General features: G+C 36.6%; 2 protein-coding genes across 5 annotated transcripts in view; one reads left to right on the forward strand and one right to left on the reverse strand.

The window, feature by feature from the left end:
• The first annotated feature begins 293 nt into the window (after positions 1-293).
• On the forward strand, positions 294-7,575 carry fam98b (family with sequence similarity 98 member B). The gene is made up of 8 exons (XM_015350837.2): positions 294-473; positions 669-817; positions 980-1,108; positions 3,114-3,289; positions 4,029-4,109; positions 4,737-4,853; positions 6,486-6,653; positions 6,929-7,575. Exons 1-8 carry the CDS (start codon positions 436-438, stop codon positions 7,142-7,144), a joined length of 1,074 nt encoding a protein of 357 aa, XP_015206323.1. The 5' UTR covers positions 294-435; the 3' UTR covers positions 7,145-7,575.
• Positions 7,576-8,388: 813 nt separating this feature from the next.
• Positions 8,389-21,700, reverse strand: part of LOC102683591 (RAS guanyl-releasing protein 1) — a 51,332-nt gene continuing 38,020 nt past the window's right edge. For all 4 annotated transcript variants that reach the window (XM_015350835.2, XM_015350834.2, XM_006632499.3 and 1 more), the window contains exons 6-17: positions 20,366-20,519; positions 19,737-19,910; positions 18,360-18,476; positions 17,255-17,530; positions 15,755-15,835; positions 14,211-14,315; positions 13,600-13,709; positions 12,981-13,125; positions 12,697-12,733; positions 12,083-12,232; positions 10,860-11,230; positions 8,389-10,060 (exon numbers count right to left, since the gene is read on the reverse strand). In XM_015350835.2, coding sequence (XP_015206321.2) covers positions 9,929-10,060; positions 10,860-11,230; positions 12,083-12,232; positions 12,697-12,733; positions 12,981-13,125; positions 13,600-13,709; positions 14,211-14,315; positions 15,755-15,835; positions 17,255-17,530; positions 18,360-18,476; positions 19,737-19,910; positions 20,366-20,519 — 1,852 coding nt within the window. In that variant the 3' untranslated portion in view covers positions 8,389-9,928. The remainder of the gene's footprint in view (positions 10,061-10,859; positions 11,231-12,082; positions 12,233-12,696; positions 12,734-12,980; positions 13,126-13,599; positions 13,710-14,210; positions 14,316-15,754; positions 15,836-17,254; positions 17,531-18,359; positions 18,477-19,736; positions 19,911-20,365; positions 20,520-21,700) is intronic.

The raw sequence follows: 21,700 nt of genomic DNA on the forward strand, positions 1-21,700 counted from the left end.
TGCTGCCGTTCGCGGCGTTACTTTACTTTGCACGAGGATAGTAAATCACCGCTGCTTATAGAGCAAAACATTTAATTTACCTACGGGAGAACTCGGAACACTTTTTAATGCTACAGTATATTTTTCGTGCCAAGTGCTACTCACAGGAACTGGAGTGAGGACAATACTCTGTCCTCACATAGAATATAAGAAAAATAAAAAAGCAGATTAAGGATTATTGTGGTTATATGTGTTTCTACATACTCGGCCTGTTTAGAAACTCGTAAAGCTTCTAACCTCGGAACCAATAGAATATGAGTACGTGTTGCCTTCTGTATTGTATTTTGTGCGACACCGTGTGCTTTTGGTGCACGTTGTTAAATTGATTTTTATTTATACATGGCGGCGTATTGAGGGGAAAGATAGTTATTTGTGACTGTTGTTAAATACCTGACAATGGAGTGCGATATTCTGGATACTTTAGAGCAACTCGGGTAAGTGTTTTTTTTCAGGTGCTGCTTTTCATAGCCTTGCTTGTAAACGTTATTCATATAAAAAACTACAAAATATCGACCTTTCTTGCGTTTTCTTTATTCAATAATGCATAGTTGACCAAATAAACTCTGCGTTTTTATTTTTTTCACCGTTTTGTATGCGTTCTGGCAGCAATGATACTTGTTATTTTATAGGTATACCGGGCCTTTACTGGATGAAGAAACGCTTATAAAAGCATCTGAAAGCGGTTTGTCTTCCCACGAGTACGTAAATCTTTGTGTGTGGCTGACAACCCAGCTAAAACAGCTTTGCAATCTTGAGGAGAACATCACAACTGCTTCAGGTAAACAGTATTCATAGCCTATTCTCTATTTTACGCACAAAATAATTGAACAATTGTTCTTTTTGAATTTTTGAAGATATCCTAATCCATGACCTCTTTTTTATTAAATCGATACTAAGTTTCCTCTCTTCTACATCCTTTTTATTGATTTTGTTTAAAAAGATGATATCGAGGGTCTTCAGCTTGAAATCAGCGGTTTACTAAAAGAAATGGGCTGTCCGTGTCCTCCACTCATTACTGGAGAGGTCCAGGGAAGACTGAAGAACAAAACAAACTGTCTCAAGCTTCTCTGTAAGTCATAAATGTTCCTGTTAACTACATTGTCAAATATTCTGTTATGCCTCCAGGAATTTCTACTTAAACAGACATTCATTCCTGTTTTCAAAATATATTCATAATCGAACTCTGTATATTAGTTTTTGGTGGCATTTTAATTTAATTGAACATTCAGAAGTGACTGTGGTACTGTAAACTCACTTTGAAAGTTGTCTAAGCTTCATTAGTGAGTTGATTGTGTACAGGTGATGTGGTGATTTTTCCTGTTCATTGTAAGCCCTGGTGAAAATAAAGAAATATATAAAAAGAAAATAGTCTGCCCTGCTTAGAAAGAAAAATGCTCATTTGTGCCATTAGTATGTGGGAGGCAAGTAAATGTCAGCACTCTATTGCCTGTTAACTGGGGTGTTTGCTCCTGAGTCTAATATGACAATACACAGTCCCAATTTCTCAGTGATTTGTCACAATCTGAAAGACCCCAATGCACCACACTTTGCCGAAATCTAATGGGGAGACCCAAAGTGTGGTTAGGAGTGTCTTTCCACAAAGCTTCTGAAATGTATTGTGTTTTAACAATATTTTCTTTAAAAAAAAATAGGAAGTCTTAAGGTGAATTTCAAAATAAAAAAAAATACCATGCTTTCTAAGAATTGGATTTACACCAAAATATCTACTGAATTATTTCAGTGTTATGACTTGACCTGCCTAAACGTTTTGGAAAGTTTACCAACTTGATGTACTGAACACAAGGGTCAGTTACATTTTCTAAACTTTTCACCACAAATCCTTGCTTAAAATAATTTTCTTAAATTAAAATTTATTAGACACAGACTTACATTCTCTGTGCAGGGATTTTATGCTAATTCATCCCTTACTCTGATTGAATAGAAGGTGGTAATTTCTGCTCCATGGACTATAGCACAGCATTTCGTGACACTCTGTTGTTATAGCTGTTCCCTGTTACTACATATTGTTGCAATTTTCATTTCAACTCTTACAAAGGAAATTGAGTCTGGTAAGCAATCACGAGTTTCATGTAAGTTTTGGATAGTATACAAGTCTTAGGTAGGTTATAGGTACAGTATTTTTAGATGTCCATTTGCTTTTAAAACAATGGTGTGGTATATATTTTATTCTGACAGTATAAGGCACTTCTTGTATGTTCTCTCATGGAGTAATGTGATGACAGTTATTCCTGTGTATCATATAGTATAAATACTGTGTGCTAGCATTGTATTTCAGCAAATCACCGAATTACATTTAGGTCCCTTTTAGCCAGAGAAATAGGTATTTTATGGAGGGAATTTTCCAAAACCCAATGCATGTCTTTAAAAAGGCAGTTGCTGACTGACTGATTTTATGAGAGTTGGAGAACTGCTTAAAAATGGAATCTTCTAACAATTCAGCCAGTTCATGCACCCTCATGAAATCAGTACGAGGGTGTAAGGTTTTTTTTTTCAGTAGATGCTGAACCTTCTTTTGCATATCAGATTTTCTTTCTGGCCTTCTGCTCATAATTTTTTTTACTGATAATCCCTTGCAATACCTGAATGTCTGTACAGTTGCAACAATGTTAGAGTGATAAAAATGCAGCCTGAGCAGTTTAGCCCAGTTTGAAAGGGGCCTTTAACCACTTGTACTCTAGATGATAATCTCCATATAATGACTCTGCAAACTACTGTTTACACTGTGCATAGACCATAAAGCAAAACTAGCTGTATGTTTGCATCGTGGTTTTGAAGTGGTTCAATTTTATTTTTTCTTCATTCAGGTGAGGGTTATTCTTTAAAAATGTTTTGATACTTTAAAAGCAGTGGGGTGTGTAGGCTTGTATGCGAAAGAAGACAGATGAACAAAGATTAATTGTAGTTTAGTAAAATGTTCACTGTGATAACTTCCCAGCCAGTATGTTCTTCATTTTGTAACAGTGTAAAAAAGATGCCTTTAACTTACCCCTTAATGGATCTCTCTAACACCCCAGAATAGAGTGTTGTTGAATTTGTTTTATCTGTTTTTGCAGTATATCTGAGTTCAGAGCTTCAAGCTGCGATGATAATAGAAAGCAAATTACAACCGAGCTGCACACCTGAGCAAAGAAACGTAGCCTTACATGATTTGAAGGCCATCTGCAGAACACTTAAACTACCTGAGCCAAAGGAGATCGACGCAAAGTTATTTTCCAGCATTGAGACAAAGGTAGGTGCTTTAGTTGTACTGCTGCAGAATCTTTGAACCAGAATTTTCAAAAAACAATGCATGAGATGTTAACTGATGTGCTGACTAAAGACTCTGGGACACTGTTTCTAAGAATAGGGGTGTTAACCTTAGTGCCTTGGCTACAGTTCACTCAGGATTTGTACAGTCTGGCCTTCTTAAAGTTCTACCTTGTTTCATTTGGTGAAGCAGTTTGTCATTCATCCACATGATCTGCTGCACTGTAAGGCTGCTGTTGAATAATAGTCGCCATGCGTCACCCAGGTGGATAGTGCACTCCAGTGGTGAATGAAACCAATGGTTGTCAATTTTAGTTGCTAAAATGTTGTACCTTTATGTCCGGGCTGTGTCGTTGGCTGGCTGGATTCCCTAGGTGAAGGCACACAACTGGCTGAGCACTGCCTGAAAAGGTGGGCTTGAGCCTTCCGGTATTTCTTTGTCTTACCAGGCCCTTGGATACCTGGGAGATTGTATAAGGAGCTGCATCATTTGTCTTAATCAATGGTAAGTTTATGGTAGGTACAGTGCTATGTGCAGCCTGAAAATTGCTGGAAGAGCGTTGCACTGGCAGTTTTGGAGGAAAGTACACACTAGCGAGATAATTGCTTCAGTGTCACCCCTCCCAATTAATTAAATTAGTCAGCATAGCAGAAGAAAGCCTGTGAAAGACATAAACTAATTTTTATTTGATCTTTTTCATTTTGTCTTGTTTTTAATACAGATAGATGATTTGTTTGCAAAAGCGCCAACGGACTGTGTAGGAAAGCCAGTACTGAAGTCAGGACTCAACTCTGATCAGTGGGTAAGCACACTTACTGAACACTTTGTGATGGAATGCAGTGGCAATAATTCAGACACTTGATCCTGTCCAAGGTGTGAAAACCATTCAAGATTTTTTAGTAGTTCTGGTTTTTGCAATCTCTTCTGATCAAACCTCAAGAGGTTAAGTGACTTTTAGACAGGATTTTATTACGTGTACTGTGATTTTCTTGTGTTTGTGCAGTGTATCAGCCAGAATTGTTAGCAGTATTCTAAATGATATCTCACTGGGCTATTGTAGAACCTTAATATTCAATTTCCATTCTGTGTTTATAATGTATACTTTTGTTTGCTTTTCCCTTGTAACACAGATGAAGACAATGATGAGTCAAAGTCAAATGACTGAAAATAGGATTTGCATTAGTCCAGTATTTCCAGTTTAAGAAGTTTCATGGGTTCAGATTTCAGAGTTAAAGATAACTATTTGTTTTACAGTTCTGTCACTCAAACCTAGCCTGGTCACATACATGCATAATTCAGTCAGATCTTAATTTATTTAGATATGAAGACAATACTTCTAATGAAACATATCTCTGCAAAAGTGCTGCATGTATCCAAGGCTTGTCATTGTTTTCTGGTGCGTTATTTTTTCGTTATCTCAAATTTGCAGGCAAAACTAGAGGAGATCAACTCAGTACTTTCTGCCGAGTACGAATGTCGCCGGAGGATGTTAATAAAAAGGCTTGACGTAACTGTACAGTCCTTCAGCTGGTCTGAAAGAGCAAAAGTAAGTCTCATTTGCTGTGGCTAAGCCCGTGCATTTTGCAGGACTTGTTTTTGAATCCCATATTTAATTTATAATGCTTAAACGTGTCCCTGTAGCCTTTTGGTTAAGCTAACATACATCATAAATTAGAAATCAACTCAGTAACTGTTAGAAAAATACTCATATAATGAGAAATAGTTTTTGTGGTTAAAATTTAAAATAAATAATAGAGACCTACAAATGGGCATACTGACATTATTTGAGCAAATTCATGCACAAGGTATCAGTCAGCTAAGATCACAAAAACATAACAAAAGTGGTAGGAAAGTGTCCTCCAGAAAACCCCCCAGAAAGTTTAAGAAGGTTTGGAACTTGAATCTGCAGTTATATATGACTTAACATAGGCTTTTATCTGTACTCATATTCCCCTGGAACAGAAAATCAGTGACCTCAAACTACATGCATTTATTAACAAAATTTATTAAATAAGGTAGTTTCTACAGCTGGTCAGGTCGAAAGGAATATTTACCCAAACCTTCTGTGCAAGAGGAAAACCTAAAAACAGATCAAAACATCTGATCCTCTATAAGTATGCTTCTTTATACTTTCCACTGCTTTAACAGAATATTGTCAATATGTGACAGAACACTGATTAGGATTAACCAACTGATAATATTGAAATATTATGCACTAAAATGTTTCTTTCACCATAAGTGACAGTTACTGTATTTGCTTCTTGCTAACAGTTCTTGTAATATTTTTATACATCTTGCATGTTTTGATTTTCTAGACTTTGGATATGTAGGTATTTTAGATATGAATAGCTGAGGAATCACTGATGGAAGGGGGAAAGCCTTTTGATAGATTATTGACAGTTTCTGAAATTCTGTATATTACTAACACTGGGATGCATGATTAAATGAGTCTATAGCCATCACACTCCTCTGTTGATCACTGTGCTGATGTTTGGAATATATAGTAATAGGAAGAGTAATTAAGTTGATTAAAGTAACGCAATGTAATAATTGTTAATGATTGCTCAACTAGTGGCTTAATGAGGAGGCTGCATCTGGTATCTTGAGGCTGGAAGACTGAAATACAGTTACAAAACCAGTCATGCAAACCAGGCCAGGGCCTAAACTATGCATCTTGACATCTGTTAGTCTTTTGTTTTACTGTCTTCAAAAATGTTAGTTTGTTGATTATTTCCCTTAGAGGTTTTTGTTATTTGGTATTTTGGATTGCTTTGCAGCAGTGCTATGGGGTTGTAACTGTATCTTAAATACTTTACTTATTTTTTGTCCATCTAGGATAGTTGTAAAGAAAGAATTCAGAAATTACCAAAACAAGTGCAATGCTGTTTAAGTTTACATTTGTTTGATTGGACCTTCAGAGATAAAAAAATGTGTCTTATCTTTCTACTGGTATTTGTGTACTGTAAAAGAAATGCTGTGGTTGCAAGTTCTTCTGCTAATGAGAAAACATTAATTCTTCCCCATCTGTGAGTTCTGTTTACCAAGAATAACTAAAATACAAGGGTCTATAACAGTGTGCACGTTAAGTTTTAGTTTACAAGGCAGATGAAAAAGTGTTTATTCCTTGCAGCTTAATTGTGATTTGTTCACATCTGTATTTCTTTGTTGCCATTTTTAGGATCAAATAGATAACATGGCGAAAGCTTATCAACCCAAAAGACATTCACTTTCTTCCAAGACCACGGTAGGTCTTGCCCGCCTGCTAGCTGCTAGAGAAGACATCTGCAACGTTGTAAAGACGAGCAGTGGATCAACTAGAGAAAGGACAGTATGCCCAATTAATAAGGTATGATCAGTGCAATTTACACATTTCTAGTACTTTTTTTGCCTGATATTAGATCTGAGTTGTACAATGGAAGTCTGTAAAATAAAAATATCTAAATGTTTTCAACCCTCTTTCACTTCTAAAACTTTTTAAGCAAAGGAAGCATCAGACATCATTTTGTCTGGCGTGTCTCTGCAGAAAGTGTGCAACAGCAGTAGACTGAGCCACTGAAGATGCTTTACCATGGCTGTTTTTTGACCCCTGAGCTGACGTTTGGGATGGGATTTTCTTCGCAGGTTCTGATGGGAGGAGTGCCTGACCGTGGCGGACGACCTTCTGAGATTGAGGCCCCGTGTCCAGAAATGCCTCCCTGGCAGAAGAGGCAGGATGGCGGTGGGAGGGGAGGCTGGGGAGGCAGAGGGGGAGGGAGAGGTGGGGGAGGCGGGCACTGGGGAAAAGGAGGAGGAGGAAGAAGAGGTTATGGAGGAAGAGGAGGGTACAACCGTTATTGATTTGTTATATTCTATTCAAAACACCAGGTGAAGTGTTATTCCTTATCTCTTGAAGTTAACTATGTACACTATATGACCATCATGTTTACTCTTCTTTGTATAGTGGGGAATAATTGATGATAAAATAATAGTCAACGATTATGTTGCAATTTGTGTTTTTTAGATGTTTTATTTAAGAGGGAATCTTTTTTTTTCATTCAGAGGGAAATATTTTGTTTGAATTGTTCAACTACAGAGTCAGAATTAAGATTATTCCTACTGTGAACCCTCCCAACTGAATGTAGTAATACAGTAGAAGAGAGCTTGTATGGTGTTCTAAGATAATGAAATTTGAGTTTGGAAGGTCCTAAAAAACTTTTTGTTTTAAAGAGTGCTTTGTTTTTGTATCATCGTGAGTGTTTTCCTGAACTTAAATAAAAATTCACACAATGCTTTAGTGGTCTTTGGTGAAATTGTATTTTTTGGTATGAAGAAATACATCTGAGAATTTCAGTTTCTTTAGAATTTCAAAAGATTAAAATGGAGCCCATTTGTCAATGTCAAAATAAATGTAGTTTGTGTCTTAATGCATTTAGATGTGCACTTTTCTAATTATCAACTATTAGAAATGAAATATCCTAACATCACATGCACATCATTTTTTTAAGAAATTAATAATTACTACAGGTTTATTATTGAAACTTACAAGTAAAGAATCATTCTATCTGGTTCCATTTTGTCAGGCATGTATCCATGCTACTGTGAACACCAATCAAATGGTAGCCTGCATCTCAGAATACTCTATTTGGGAAAAAAATACAGGTAACAACTTTCAGAGGGACACTGATCTAAATACCGAGGCACAGTTTCTTTTGAACAATGTTCCATAACTCATTACATTCTTGCTTAAATATTCTTCAAGGTTTAAAAATTAGAACATGTATTGAACCAAAATGATTTCACTTGTGAAGTGCAGTACCAGTAAAGTAATTAATGCAGCTCTTAGTGTGCTCATGTTGAAACCAGAGTTGAGACTTGTATAATGAAAACTATAACTGATGACTATTTAAAAAGAAAGTGGGTGTAGTTTACTGCTGTGGCTTGTTTTTAAGATAGCAAAACAGTTTTGGAATACATCCACCAGAGGGCACATACTGTCTAATATTTAGTAGAGCAGTGTTGTCACAACACAACATCACCGATTTATATTTAAAAAATCAAATGAAAGTTGATACAGTAGGTAGTTATATTAATTAATAGCAGAATTACATGGAACTGTATTTATTGTTAGTTATTCCACAGTTTTGATACTTTTCAAGAACCCCACAGATAAGACTGTTCAGTAACACCATAAATATGTACAGGATGGAAATTTACATATATACATAGTACAAAATACATTAAGGAATTTACAGAAGTCACCTTGCACCTTTTACATTTTCTTTTGGTGCTTTTACTAAGAAGACTAGCAGTCTGGAGGTCTGAGCTGAAGGAGACTTACTACATACACTATAATTTTACAACACATAAAACACATGGAGCAACATTTAAATTAATATTACATTTGTTCTGAACCGACAGAAAAGTTTTACATTTATACAGATATTTATAAATGGATATTAAAATATGGTTATATTTCTCAGAACTTTACAAAAGTAATGCAGGAAGATGGGATTGTGTGTACAATAACCCACTACTGTGTGATGTATGAAACTGCCCAAGTACCAATGTGTGCACAATGCTTAATTTGTATTAAAATCATATATCAAGTGCAAAGTAACCTTAGATTTGCTACATTTAGTCGTAATACAGTTGATTTTTAAATAAATAATTATTTAAGAATGCTGAGCAGATAATTAAAAGGAACACAAAAAAAATCACTCCTGCTTTGTGATTCTACCAAGATAATAGTTGTGTTCCAGGCATGAATTCTGTAATTATTTACATCTTTCCAAGTTAAAGAAAGACTTTGTGTTGTCCATGAGTTGCTCACTGCGACACGGTCAACACAATTTACTGTTAATGTTTTCTCCAAGGGCTCTCCCCTATGACTTCACAACTTAGAAGACAGAAAAAAGATGGAATCCGACAATATATCTCAAATACTGTAAATTATTTAGGGTTGCTTTGATTTGCAGATCAATGCTCAGTCTGTTCTTTTTTCATTTGCTGAATTCTTCTTGTTGCCAAAACTTTCCAAAAGTTTTTAATGTGTTGTCTGTACTGTGTAATGATCTCCATTTGTTACGACCCTCTTTTAAACAAGTCACAGTGGGTAAATCCCCTAGAAATAAAGACTCAGGTTTCTTTTCTCCACCAGGTGGCCCTACTGTTTTACATTAAACAAAGTGTCACAACCAGTCATGAACTGTTCCATTCAATAAATGTAACTACATAACTTTACAGGGTGCTGATCTTGAAATCTCTATGGATTTACATATTTATATACATACTGTATATAGCTTATCTAGTACACAACACTAGTTGGAGTGTGTGTGAGTGACAATTGCAGCTCTCTGTGTGTAATAAGTACGCTTTTCAATTCCACATATGCGGAAGCAGAGGTGGCACTAACATACAAAAAAACAAACAACTAGTCTACGGCTGTAGGTAACAAAAAAGGGTTTGATTGGTACTATACACAATTAGGACTAGAAACACAGGAGCTGGATTTACAGCACTACTGTCTCATCACAAAAGGCGGTGGGTCTTCAAACAGCATATCAAACGAGTGTTTAGTCGACATTTAGAAAGGTCGGAACTGTGCCTGAATAAAGTTGGCAGTCCCAGCCCTGGCAGTCTGGGTTAGGATGAGTCCTCTTCCACAGGGTGGAGGGTGTGTCTTTTCAGGAGGGTCTTCAGGATCTCCACCTCTCGCTCTGCTTCCTTCAGCTTCCTCCTCAGGGTCTCATTGATCTTCTGAAGGTTCTGCTTTTCCTGATAATGGATCAAGATTCCGTAAGATAAAGCAGGGCAATTCCCTGTGCCAGACACACCTCTCTGTATACAGTTTCAATGTGTTCCTCAGAAACGGCTCAGAGTTTTAGTATGAAAAAGAACACTAAAGACATCGTCGCCAAACAAGAAGCAAATCAGTATCATTTCCAAAGACCAATGAACATAAAATCTGCTTCATGGAAAAATGCCATGTTCAACAAGAGACATTTTCTACACAGGATTCGACCTTGTACACAGGACGCTATTATTATCGAGCTTGGGGTTCATACACAGTTTAAGATATCAAAATGTTTTCATATCTATTTTTACTGTAATGAAAAATAACTAGGTTGCATAATCTTTTAAACTGTATTATTTACTGTTTCATAAACAGTATGCCAAAATACACCCTTTGCCTATTACTACAGCAGTTTTGTTTACCTCATTTTTATAAGCCCAGTTATTATTTAATATTTTAAAAAATATACTTTGTCTTTTTTTTCACAGAAATGTCCACTAGCTTTGTGGTTCTTAAACTTTGACCTTTCCTTCTGCAACTCCCTCATGTCACTCAGCTGTGTGTCAAAAAGTGAACTTTACGATCACTTTTTCACTCCTGGTCTCCAGTGCATTTGTACTTTGTTTCCTTCAGGTTAGTAGTATAGGTCTCTTTATAAAAGATCCAACGTGGGGAATGTGAATTTTAAGTGCCAAGATGCAGAGTTTTATCCCTCATAATCAAATACTCAATACATATTTACATTATGGAACAAAAAATGTCCCATCTCCCCCAACTTACCATTTCCAGCTGCTGATAGGTAGGCTTGTTCAGTTCATCCTGCTCCTTTGGCTTCTGCACGGTGGAGGCCCGGTTCTCCCACTTGGCATAAGCTCTTTTGCGCTGTGGCACAGGACTGGGACAGGGGGTTAGGGGAGAGGGACCAGGGGACAGCTGAGAGGGACTGGGGGACAATTGAGAGGGTAGCAAGAGTGTGGGCTCCGGGGTCAGGGGCCACTCAGTCTGGGTGCTTTTATGTACTCCCCTGGTGTGCTGCTCTCTTGGGTGTCTCAGCTGTGAGACGCTTGAAGTTGCTGGCTCCCAGTCCTTGCCTTTGTCAGCGTGCTCATTTAATTCGCCATTATGATATGCAAACTGTCCTTCTTCAGAGCCTGTGAGAGACAAGTTAAGGAGGAGTTGGAGTGTGGTGTGGCTGTTTTTTTTCTTGGTTACAATGGTTTCAAATGTACTGAGCAGAGATAATAAAAATATTTAAAGTTTTTAAACACATACTACACTATTTACCATTTAATTGATCATCCAATGATAAACATCCCAAAATAAACTTTAAAGGTATTTGTTAAGGAGTTGTTCTTGGAATACAGAGTGTATTTCAGTAAGTTAATCAGTTCCTAGATTTATGACTGAACTATACGTGCAGCTTGCTGGAGGCAGTGATGACCTTTTTGTTCCACCTACACAGGGAAATTACCCTACGGGCCTCCTTGCTCATTGATCAATTACAGTAACTCAAAGAAAGATGTTAAGATGTTATTTAGATTTAGAGGAAAGATATTTCACAAAGTATTCTAAATCCCCCAGTTAGAAGCTATGAAAACTTAAGTGTTTTATACTGAGCATATATGAACATTTTTACAACTCATTGAATCTTGTGCATTTTCATAAACTACATTGATCAAAATATATAAAAAAGACATGGGCTAAAATATACTGCCTTTTCACTCTTTATATTTAGAATTGCCTTGCAAATACTTACACAACGGTCCCTTTTAAATGACACAATATGCATTTTGTCTGTAGGCTAATTTCCACAAACACAAAATGTATTCCAAATGTCAGCTAAAGGCATATAATGGGCAAAATCAAACGGCCTTCTTGGAATGCTGCATTGCAACAAAGTAGCAAAGTTCTCTGATGACTAATAGGCCAACCTTGCTCTGTAGATGAGGATCTACATTTTTAACTTTCACTTGTTCTACAAGAAAGTGTGAAGCTGTTCTCACCGTGCTCGTAACCTCTGACCTCTGGAGGACAGAGTGCGGTCGGGGTGGAGCTTGACGTGGGGCTGCTGTCTGCTGTGTTGCTCTTAGGGTTCTTCTTGCACTCAAATGCTACCTGGTCTTTGCACTGCTTATGGCAGTTCATTCCGCAGTCTGTAGACAGGTCGACAGAGGAAAAAAAAACTGAGGCACGTCACTGTGGTTTCGACGTGCTGTCTGAAATGTCAGCTCTCAAATCGGCTTGCGCTTTGAAAGCTCTCTTTCATGCGAGTTGCAGAGCTCAGCTTGCAGTCTACTACAAAAACCACAGGCTGTGTCTCCACAAGACAGCTTACCTTTTACACTCTGGATAAAGGTGTATAACAGAGAAATGTATAGGACTTTTGACCAGCTGTTGTATGCAAAAATATCCATGTCACTGTTAAAATTACAGAACTCTATTTCGAATGCGTGTTAAACTAAGATTTTTTTAGTTCTTAAGTTTTCAGTTAGAGTAGTAAGTGCTCATGATGTTATAAGTGTGTGAACTTGATACATAGTTTCATACGGTATAAAAAAGAGTGATGTTTCACTTCTTTCACACTTACACATATGTAAATTATTAACCAGATAAATACCTCTGCATCTGTATCCTTGCTTTATAACACCCCACAGCTGCAAAAGAAAATAAGAATATGTTATAAAATACATTTCTGACACCCTATACATAAAAGCAAAAAGAATAGCTGAATTAATTATCTCACTCAGGCCACTTCATTGAAATGCAGAAGTAATCAGAGGAGGTCTTTCCTTATCACACGATTTATACCTTTTCTCTTTTTAAAGTAATTTTGTAATGCATTACTAGAGCGTATGTTTTACAAACTGGGAAATGAATAACATACTTGTACTAAACACTTACAAATCCAGCACAGTTGTCACAGAACGTTGGCTTCATATAAGTAGTCTCTTGGAAGTTGTGAATAAAACCCAGGCCAAGTTTGGAACAGATGACACTGGCTCTCATGAAATAGGCAGTGATTTCTTCTCTGCTGATAAGCCCTTCCCTGTACAGAAGTGAAACCAGAGAGGAAATATTAAAGATATTGCTACCACCTAATGGTTGTATTGAGTGCATATGTATCGTGTCAGGTTTAGGAGGTACTTTCTACAATTCTTTTTTGAGCAAGCAGCAAGAAGGGCTGGAAATTAAGACTTACAGTACACCTTGAACAAATTAATACCTCACCCTACCTCTCAAGAACCTTTCATGAAGGCTCAGCGAGCTTCCCATTTAAAAAATAATGTACTGTATGTCTGTTTGGATATCAACAGGTTGTTAAAACAGCTTATGTACTGTAACAATGTTTGTTCAAAAGTGAAAGTAGCACTGAGTGTAAAGCTCATTAGTCACTTTTAAGAAAATATAATGTAACTCATAGCTGACCTCTTCATTTTCATTTACAACATGGTATACATTTTCATATAAATGTGGCAAAACTAATATGGGCAATGAACTGATGATGAAATGTTTTCCTCACTTTTCTTTATCCATGACACAGAAGGAGAACGGGAAACTAGCAGCAATTTTCTCAAAGTCTTCTTGAGAAATATATCCGTTCTGGTCATGGTCATAATTCTTAAACACCGACTGCAAAAGAAAACACATCCCATTAGTGAGAAAACAACGGTGCTTAAATCTCTCTGTACTTTTTGATACGCTGTACAACTAATGCACACTGATCTTAAGCCCTGTTTTGGTTTCAAAAGTTTTTTTTAAAAAAAGGGATTTCAGTCAGACTGTGAACAGCAGCAGTAAAACAGGAGCTATTTATCATTAAACCAGCCAGTTTCGCTTCTGCTTCTACAATTTTATTTTGTTGTATGGTAAAGTAAATGTAACTCACAGAAATCTGTACGAAGAACAACAAATATAAATTAATGACCAACTCTTCCAAAGCCCTCTTTTGATTTGGCAGTTATTTTCCCAGACCTGTTCTGACTTTTGAAGGTATATAACCTTCAAACAAAATCACAATTTGAGAAAAATTCTCCTTTAAGGATCTTTGATAGAATTCATCCATGAAATGATTCACTTGCGTATAGATTAATAATACTGTAGTAAGCAATTAATTTTACTGAAAAGACCTACATCCACCATCCTCTGTACATGTTTGCTGATGGTCTTTGGGTCTGGCTTTGGGGCGACCCCCGATGCCCAGTCCACAACTACTGGAGGTCTGGAAGGTGTTGCTGGCTGAAAAAAACATCAGTGCACAGAGAACAAATATTACACAACATGGACAGAAAATGTCCACTGTGGACAAAAAAAATGGTCACTCTACAAATGTGATTCTAACAAATAACCCTTTAATAGCAGATACCATAGCTTTCTTTTGCAGAAGACCCTATAACCACCTTCTTCTTCCAGCAGAAAATGGAGTTATGGAAGTTTTATCACTGCATTTTAGAGATTAAAAGCCTTATACAATATTTGCATCTCTATCTTCTACTGAAACAAACAGTGATTAATATAAGAACCTCTTGCTGGGGGCATTGTCATTTCAGCACTCACAATATTAATAAAACAAAAATATTTATTGTTTCAGTCTTGTAAATTAAGAACAGGTTTTTTACTCATTCCATTCATGAGAATTAAAACTGTGACCTAGACCCTGAAAATCATGTAAATACGTGGTTCTTTAATTAATTCAAAAAAACAGCTCATAATTCCCAAATGTATAAACGATGGAAATGTCTAAATCCTTACAAACGAAGGCCTGTCACTACAGTTGCTCAGAAACAATTTCAGCTGAGAGCTGCAGACAGACAAAGCTGACCAAAGACAGCCTTGAATTCAACCCTATTTAAACCTTGATATAAATTAGCAGTTTTTCAAGTTATTTTGAAGGCTGTTTCAAATCAGCGAGATCAAAAAATGTATGTATCTTTCCTTCTTTCCATATATACACATTGTACACTGCATATCCTTAAAGCTTTCTTTGGATTTCAGTCTATTCTGGATTTCATGCTCTTTAAAAAATGTTTTCTAAAATATTACTTCTCATTTGTAAGCTTGACTGTGCATTTTATTGAGAACCTCTCATCTGTTACTTCATTTTTATAAGTAGAAAACAAGCATGCAGAGAAAATAGGGCCCTGTTCTTCATCAAAAACACAAGTTGCACTTTTATTTCCAAATGTACCTTTAAAATATTATAAATGATTTTCCATGAAAACCCAATGGTTTGACGTAAGGCACTAAGGCAGCACCATTATCTAATTTTACCTTTTAATTACTTACAGCTGTTCACAGTCACTCTACAGTATCAAAGTATATCTTTTGCTGAAATATTTACTTTAGTAGTAGTAAAGAGCTTATTTGTACTGCAGATCTCTGGAAATTTTTCATCACATTTGAAACATTCAACCTGAAACCTTCATAAAAATAGTTATACAGATTTTTGTTACATTGTAGTTTTTTTTAAATGGAAAGAGACCCATGAAAAACATGTTAACTCTCTCATGTTAACACATTGAAAAGAGGCGATTTTGTTTCTGCATCATAAAAAAATTAAAAATAGTGCTTGTGAAAAGGCTTTGAAAAAAATCTTGCTGAGTAGCAATTACATTTTCAAGCAGTTGGAATAAATGAGGTTTTGCCTCACAAGTTTAGAGAAAAGTAACGTGACTCACTGGTGCTTTGCTATTCCTGGGCTCACGTGCATAGGACAGCTCATAGATTTCATCTTCAGTGTAGTAAAGATCTAAAGATAGCTACAAAACACAACAAAAAGGTCAATATAAAGTTATCCCGCGTAACTCTCAAAGAGAGGGGCAGCAAATACATTTTAACTTTATAGGAAGGGTAAATAAAATATACTGAGATTTACAGACCCATTAAAGAACAGTTTCTCCGACATGTGAATTGTTAAGTTGTCTGCCATTTTCTACACTTTAAGCCACAGTGTCCAAAGCAGAATTAACATCAAATGGATGTTAAATGATCACTGTAACACTGAAAGCTACTGATACCCAGCAAGACAAGTATACCCAGACAAGCTCAGTACCACCAGTTTTTCAGATCAGCCTCAGAATTTCACTTTTCTCAGGCAACACCGAATTGATGAATAAAAACAACACAATAACTATGATGTGCATGTCCCACAGGAGTTACAGAGCTTGTGTACCATAACTGAATGACAGCAGTGAAATTGTGTCTTTCCTATTCATCATTACTGTGATTAAAGCATTCCATCTCCTAATTGTTCTCCCCCAGTTCCTTTCCAGATATCTAGTGCTTACAGTACATCTGCACATGACCACATTTCATAAAAGGAGAATTTATTTGTGGTAATGTTCAACTTTAGAAATCAGCAATCACAGCAATAGAGTGAAAGAGCATTATGGTGAAAATGACCACACTAGTGGCTGGGTAGCACTACATTATGAATTACAATCATGAAACTGTTTGGCAATTTGCATGTCTAAAACTCTCTGTTAACAGTCCTGAAAATTGCTAATGTTGTAGCTGGTTGTGGCCTTTTGACATATAATTAGTGCCCAATCTCCAATCAACTCTTCAGGTTTTGCAACAGATAAGTTGGCAAACAAAACTATGGCGGCACTTTACCCAGTTGTGTGCCAGTCTTTGGGAAGTCCCAGTCTCACACAGGTAATAAAAAACCAGAGATGCTTAGATTAGTGAACAGGTTTCTTTACTGGTCGACCCCTTTTGGGACCCCAGTGAATCTCAGAAATCGGAACAGCTCTATGGTGTGTTAAATTTATGTTTAAAATAAAAAAAGAATTTCCATCAAATCAAAACGTTCCCATAAGTAACGAATCTCATTATTGTCGATTACCAAGGACAACCTTTTAGAAGACTGACTCTCGCCTTGTGGAATGATGGTTGCACTTTCAAAACCCTCTACAGTAAGATGTATACAGCACATGCACATATGACATTTCTTTAAAAGAAAATTTTCATAAGAAATGAATGTGTGCCACCCTAGAGATCATGTACTAAACTCAAAAAATGTATTAAAAAAAAAAGACCTAGTTCTGTAAATTATTTTTCCATCTGCTCCACGACGTTTCAAGAAAGTGAAGAATTAATGTGTCTTGTTCTTGTCTTTTTCTGTGCATGAAAGAGTAAAGCTACGAAAGCCCTGAGTGGCAGATTATCTCACTAACCGTTAGCAAATGAACAAGGTCTTTATTGGCATCTAAGCGAGGAGCTAGCTGCTGAAGCTGGATGAGCTCATTGATATGGTTGTAAAGTGCCTGTAGCTTCTGCACATTGATCTTCCCATCTTCCACGTAGTCAGGCATGGCTTCGTATACCGAGATGAGATCTTTAAGGTGAACGCCCAAAATTGGGATCTTGAATCCTGTGCACTCACTGTACGCACGCCTGTAGTTGTCGTAGTTTCTACACGATGACAGGAGCTCCGTCATTTCATTAAGCACCTTCACAGAGAGACAAAACACATTGTCAGTAACTCCTAATCTGAATTTATTGATCGATTCGATTTCCCATCTAAAGGTGCAAACAACAAAGAGGAATGGGCAGAGTTACAAAGATGCTATTAAAATACTAAATGTAAAAAGAATGAAGCAGCAGCTACACACCAGTCTGAATCTTTACCGGGTATTACAAAAGACATCATTCCATGTTCAAAGAACTTTACACAGACTCAGTGTAATACTCTGAAGTCTGCATAATATTGCCAGTATATTACTCAGTTTTACCATTGGTCTATTTTATATGTCATTTAAGAACAATGTGGGACAGTATGGAGCATGGCAGATACTGTTGCTGCCTAACAGCTGGTAGGTCCTGGATTTTAATTAAAGACTTCTGTGAAGAGTGTGCATGCTCTCCTAGCATTTTCATTGGGTGCTCTGGCTTCCAAAGACTTGCTGACTAGGTAAATTCATGTCTATATTGTCCCTATGTGACTATGCACTGCAAGAGACTGGCATCCCATCCTTTCCAGGATTGGGCAGCTTTCTGATGATGACGGATAGGCACACAATAAACTAGCAAATAGTAAAAGGGTAACTAAAAACATACACAGAATGCTGAATTCTTCTAAAAATGCTAAGTAATAAAGAACAGTCTAGCTAATATCTGTTTCTTGCAAAACATTTCAGTTACATGATTATGGATTTTATAAACTAAAGGCGTCATTAAAATGTAAAGCTATCTTAAAAAGTTTCACATCATTTTACATCAAATAAAACTGGAGCTTGCACATTTTTATGTTGCAAATTGAAAACTCTTTTTCATAATTACCTTAGTGACCTCACTGGGTACATGTGAACTGGTTTCCTTTAATCTGGAGATAGAACTGTGGCAAAGCCCCCCAACTACAGCCATTAGTGTGTTATAGTTCTGGAACTGATGCAGTTTCTGTGCAAAAAAAGTAACAACACTAAACACAAAAACAAAGGATGTGACGCTTGTGTATCAATTTTTTTTTTCCAGGAAGTGATGTGTGCCTGTTTTCTACAAGAAAAACACTAGTTGTGTTGAAAAAAACAATTAAATTAAATTGAACTTATGCACATTCAAGCGTTGAATGTTAAGATTATTAAGACTAGTGAATATCATACATTAAAAACTTTGTTCAGGACAATACTATTTCATTTGATCTAAAAATGCAAGCAACTTCCTAGCTAACAATGTAACATTCTGGTCAATGGCTGAAGCAGCTTGTTTTTAGTGGCTTTTTCAAAATAACATCTGTTTCACCTCTAGATGTTAAAATCATATAAATTTAACCTTAGATAATATCTGTATCCCGTATAAGCAGTCTGCTGTTATACAATTATCTTGAAAAATGCAATGCATTTTATTTTATGTATTTATCCTGAAACAAGTAGAAAAAAGACCTGTGCTGTTTGATCAGATTAGTATGCCATCGTAATTGAAAGAGCCCATTAATTTCAGATTTTCACTCCTTCACTAAGGAGAAAACAGTAAACACAATGAACACTTTCCCGATTAAGGAAGGTGTTTGAATTTAAATAATACAAACCTTTCAAAGTCAGTGTATATAAGGTCTTCATAGAATTTGGAAAGATGCAACAGTAAGAGTTAGTTATCTCTTCGTATCTTTAGTCTATCAAAGGAAAATAGCCAAATATTGTTTACCTATATACTTTTTTGTCAAATTAATCCATTAGCGTATGTCCCGACTTGGTCAATACTCAAAGAAGCTGTTTTTGTTGTAATTCTCTCATTTTTTTTGATAGATTTCTTTGATCCTGTAAAAGCATTATTACTAAGCACTTCAAAGTCATTATAATCTCACCAGGAGTGTTCCATGCTTTTAATGTGCAGCAGATGAATATTGTATTTTGCACTGACAACATGAGTCATTACAAGCAAGTTCTAGTGTCTTAAAGCTGATGTAATATATGTGCACACCTACACAAGATTTGTAAGAGAAAACATGAGGGATATCTAAATTTTGAAATGGTAAATGTCAAGCAAGGAAGAAGGAAGTAAAGGCTGAATCCCATCAAAACTACCATTGTTCTGAATTGAACAATGCCAGTTCTGAGGGGTTTCAATCTTTCAGGAAAAAAAGAAAAGCTTGTTTTGTACAGAAAGAAAAGCACTAACTGGAGGCGCAACGAGGAGAACGGCATTTTCTTCTTCTCCTACCTGAGCAACATGAATAAACTTGGTGAACACTTCAGCACGGAGCTGTGGAGTGGGCCTGCTCAGAACCATCAGCTGGACCCACTGTGAGATGCCATTACACAGGGCTATAGAGCGCTCCATCGTTGGGTTCTCCTTCATGCAGCCATTGACAATGTAATTCTGGTAGTCTGCAAACTGTCACATCAAAGACCATGGTGGTGAGGTAGGTTTACTGTCCTAAGCAAGTCATTTTAGACACTTATAACATACAGCATGTGGAAACTCCTTATTAAATTAATTATCATATGAAATGCAGAATATTTTGTGCATTTACAAACTTGCTGCAGGCATGTTCACTGAAGCTATTATGAGGCACAGTGAAATATCCTAAAATTTTTGTTTGGTGTCCTAGAAATCTGTGTACTTTACACAAAGACAAATAGAACACTTTTACGGTAAGCTGTCTTCATCTAAAAATTATTTTAAATTCTGGAAACTCAAATCACGTTCCTAAAAGGAGCTACAACATATAATAACTGTGCCGTTTCCGCTGAGGGCTTAGTGATAAACGGTCAAAAGATTTCAGATACACACACGTAAGAACTGCAGTAATACTGAAAGAAGTTAGCAGGCTTTTCAATAGTACTCACTGATATCCTACGGAATGACTTGAACTCAAGATAAGTGAGGTGCTCAGCTAATTCCTCAGGCTCCAGGTGATCAAAGAGCAGAGACACTTTCCTTTTCTTACTGCTGTTTGCCTTTATTCTCTGAGTGATCTTCCGGGACCATTCTCTGTCATTTCTGAAGACAAGAAATGAAATTGGTGAATGGAAGCTTGTCCAATCTTTCATAACATCAACACTATGTTATGGAGATTGTATTTGATATTGGCAAAGATGCAATTTGCATATACAGGGTAAATACGTATTGAGTAATGGATATGAACAGCTTACAATAATCTTAGGTGTTGATGTAAACCATTCATTTGTGCTTAACAGGGGAAACTTGGGAATATAAGACAAAATGCCAATCATATATAAAGTCTTCATAATATCTCTTAAACCACTTGTCCATTGATTCTGTTTTTATATACCATGTAACTGAAGATTCTACTTTCTTAGGTGTATTAAGGTACTTAATAAGTACCTTATAAGCATGCCTTAGGATTAATACCACCATTTAGAACTACTACATATGAGTCTAGTCCTGTACTGTTTCTATCACTATTCTTCTATGACAACATAATTTGAGAAAAGTTACAAGTGAGAGGTGGCCACCCAGCCATTCTAGCCCTTCTGGTAGTTTTTAGTTACAGTAATTGATCCAAGGATCTCTTCTAGCTGTTTCTTGCAGGAAACCAGGATACTTGCTTCATCAGCATGGCAGGGTTGCTTGTACCAGACACGCACAACACTTGGAACAAGCAACCTGGCTCAGGCTCAGGTTCATGATTTGATGGGATGTGTTGGATGTTGAAAAATCCAATGTCAGGGGTGGGTTTGAAAACAAATGATTTATCTAAAAAAAGTTCTGCATTTGTCAGTTTGAAGACACCAAAGGGATCACCATGCAAAGGTTCAGATGTCGGAGGAGGTGGAGGGAATCAAGATAATTGTGAGTGTAGATCATTTCAGTAATTCTTGTTATCATTTGAGATTGAAGCAAATACCGCGGCACACAACCATTTTAATTAAAAAGTCAGCTCTTCTCTCAGTTCTTCAGTTTGCAAGATCAAAAACACAGAAGAATTAATCTCCAACCTAGAAAAAGTCATTCACTCAAGCTGCCAAACAGCTTCAAAAGGGAAAACAAATCTCTTTCCATAGTGATGACTCAATGGTTAGTATTAGGTACTCATAACTCGCACCATCATCTAGCAGTTAAAGCCTGTGATTGCAGTGCAGGCCAGCCCACGACTGGTACTTGTAGTAATTCACCGCAGATAGCAAAATAAAAAAAGGTTACACTCCAGAAAGGTTGAC

The sequence above is a fragment of the Lepisosteus oculatus genome, chromosome 8 (genome assembly GCF_040954835.1).
Source record: "Lepisosteus oculatus isolate fLepOcu1 chromosome 8, fLepOcu1.hap2, whole genome shotgun sequence".
Lineage (NCBI taxonomy): Eukaryota > Metazoa > Chordata > Actinopteri > Semionotiformes > Lepisosteidae > Lepisosteus > Lepisosteus oculatus.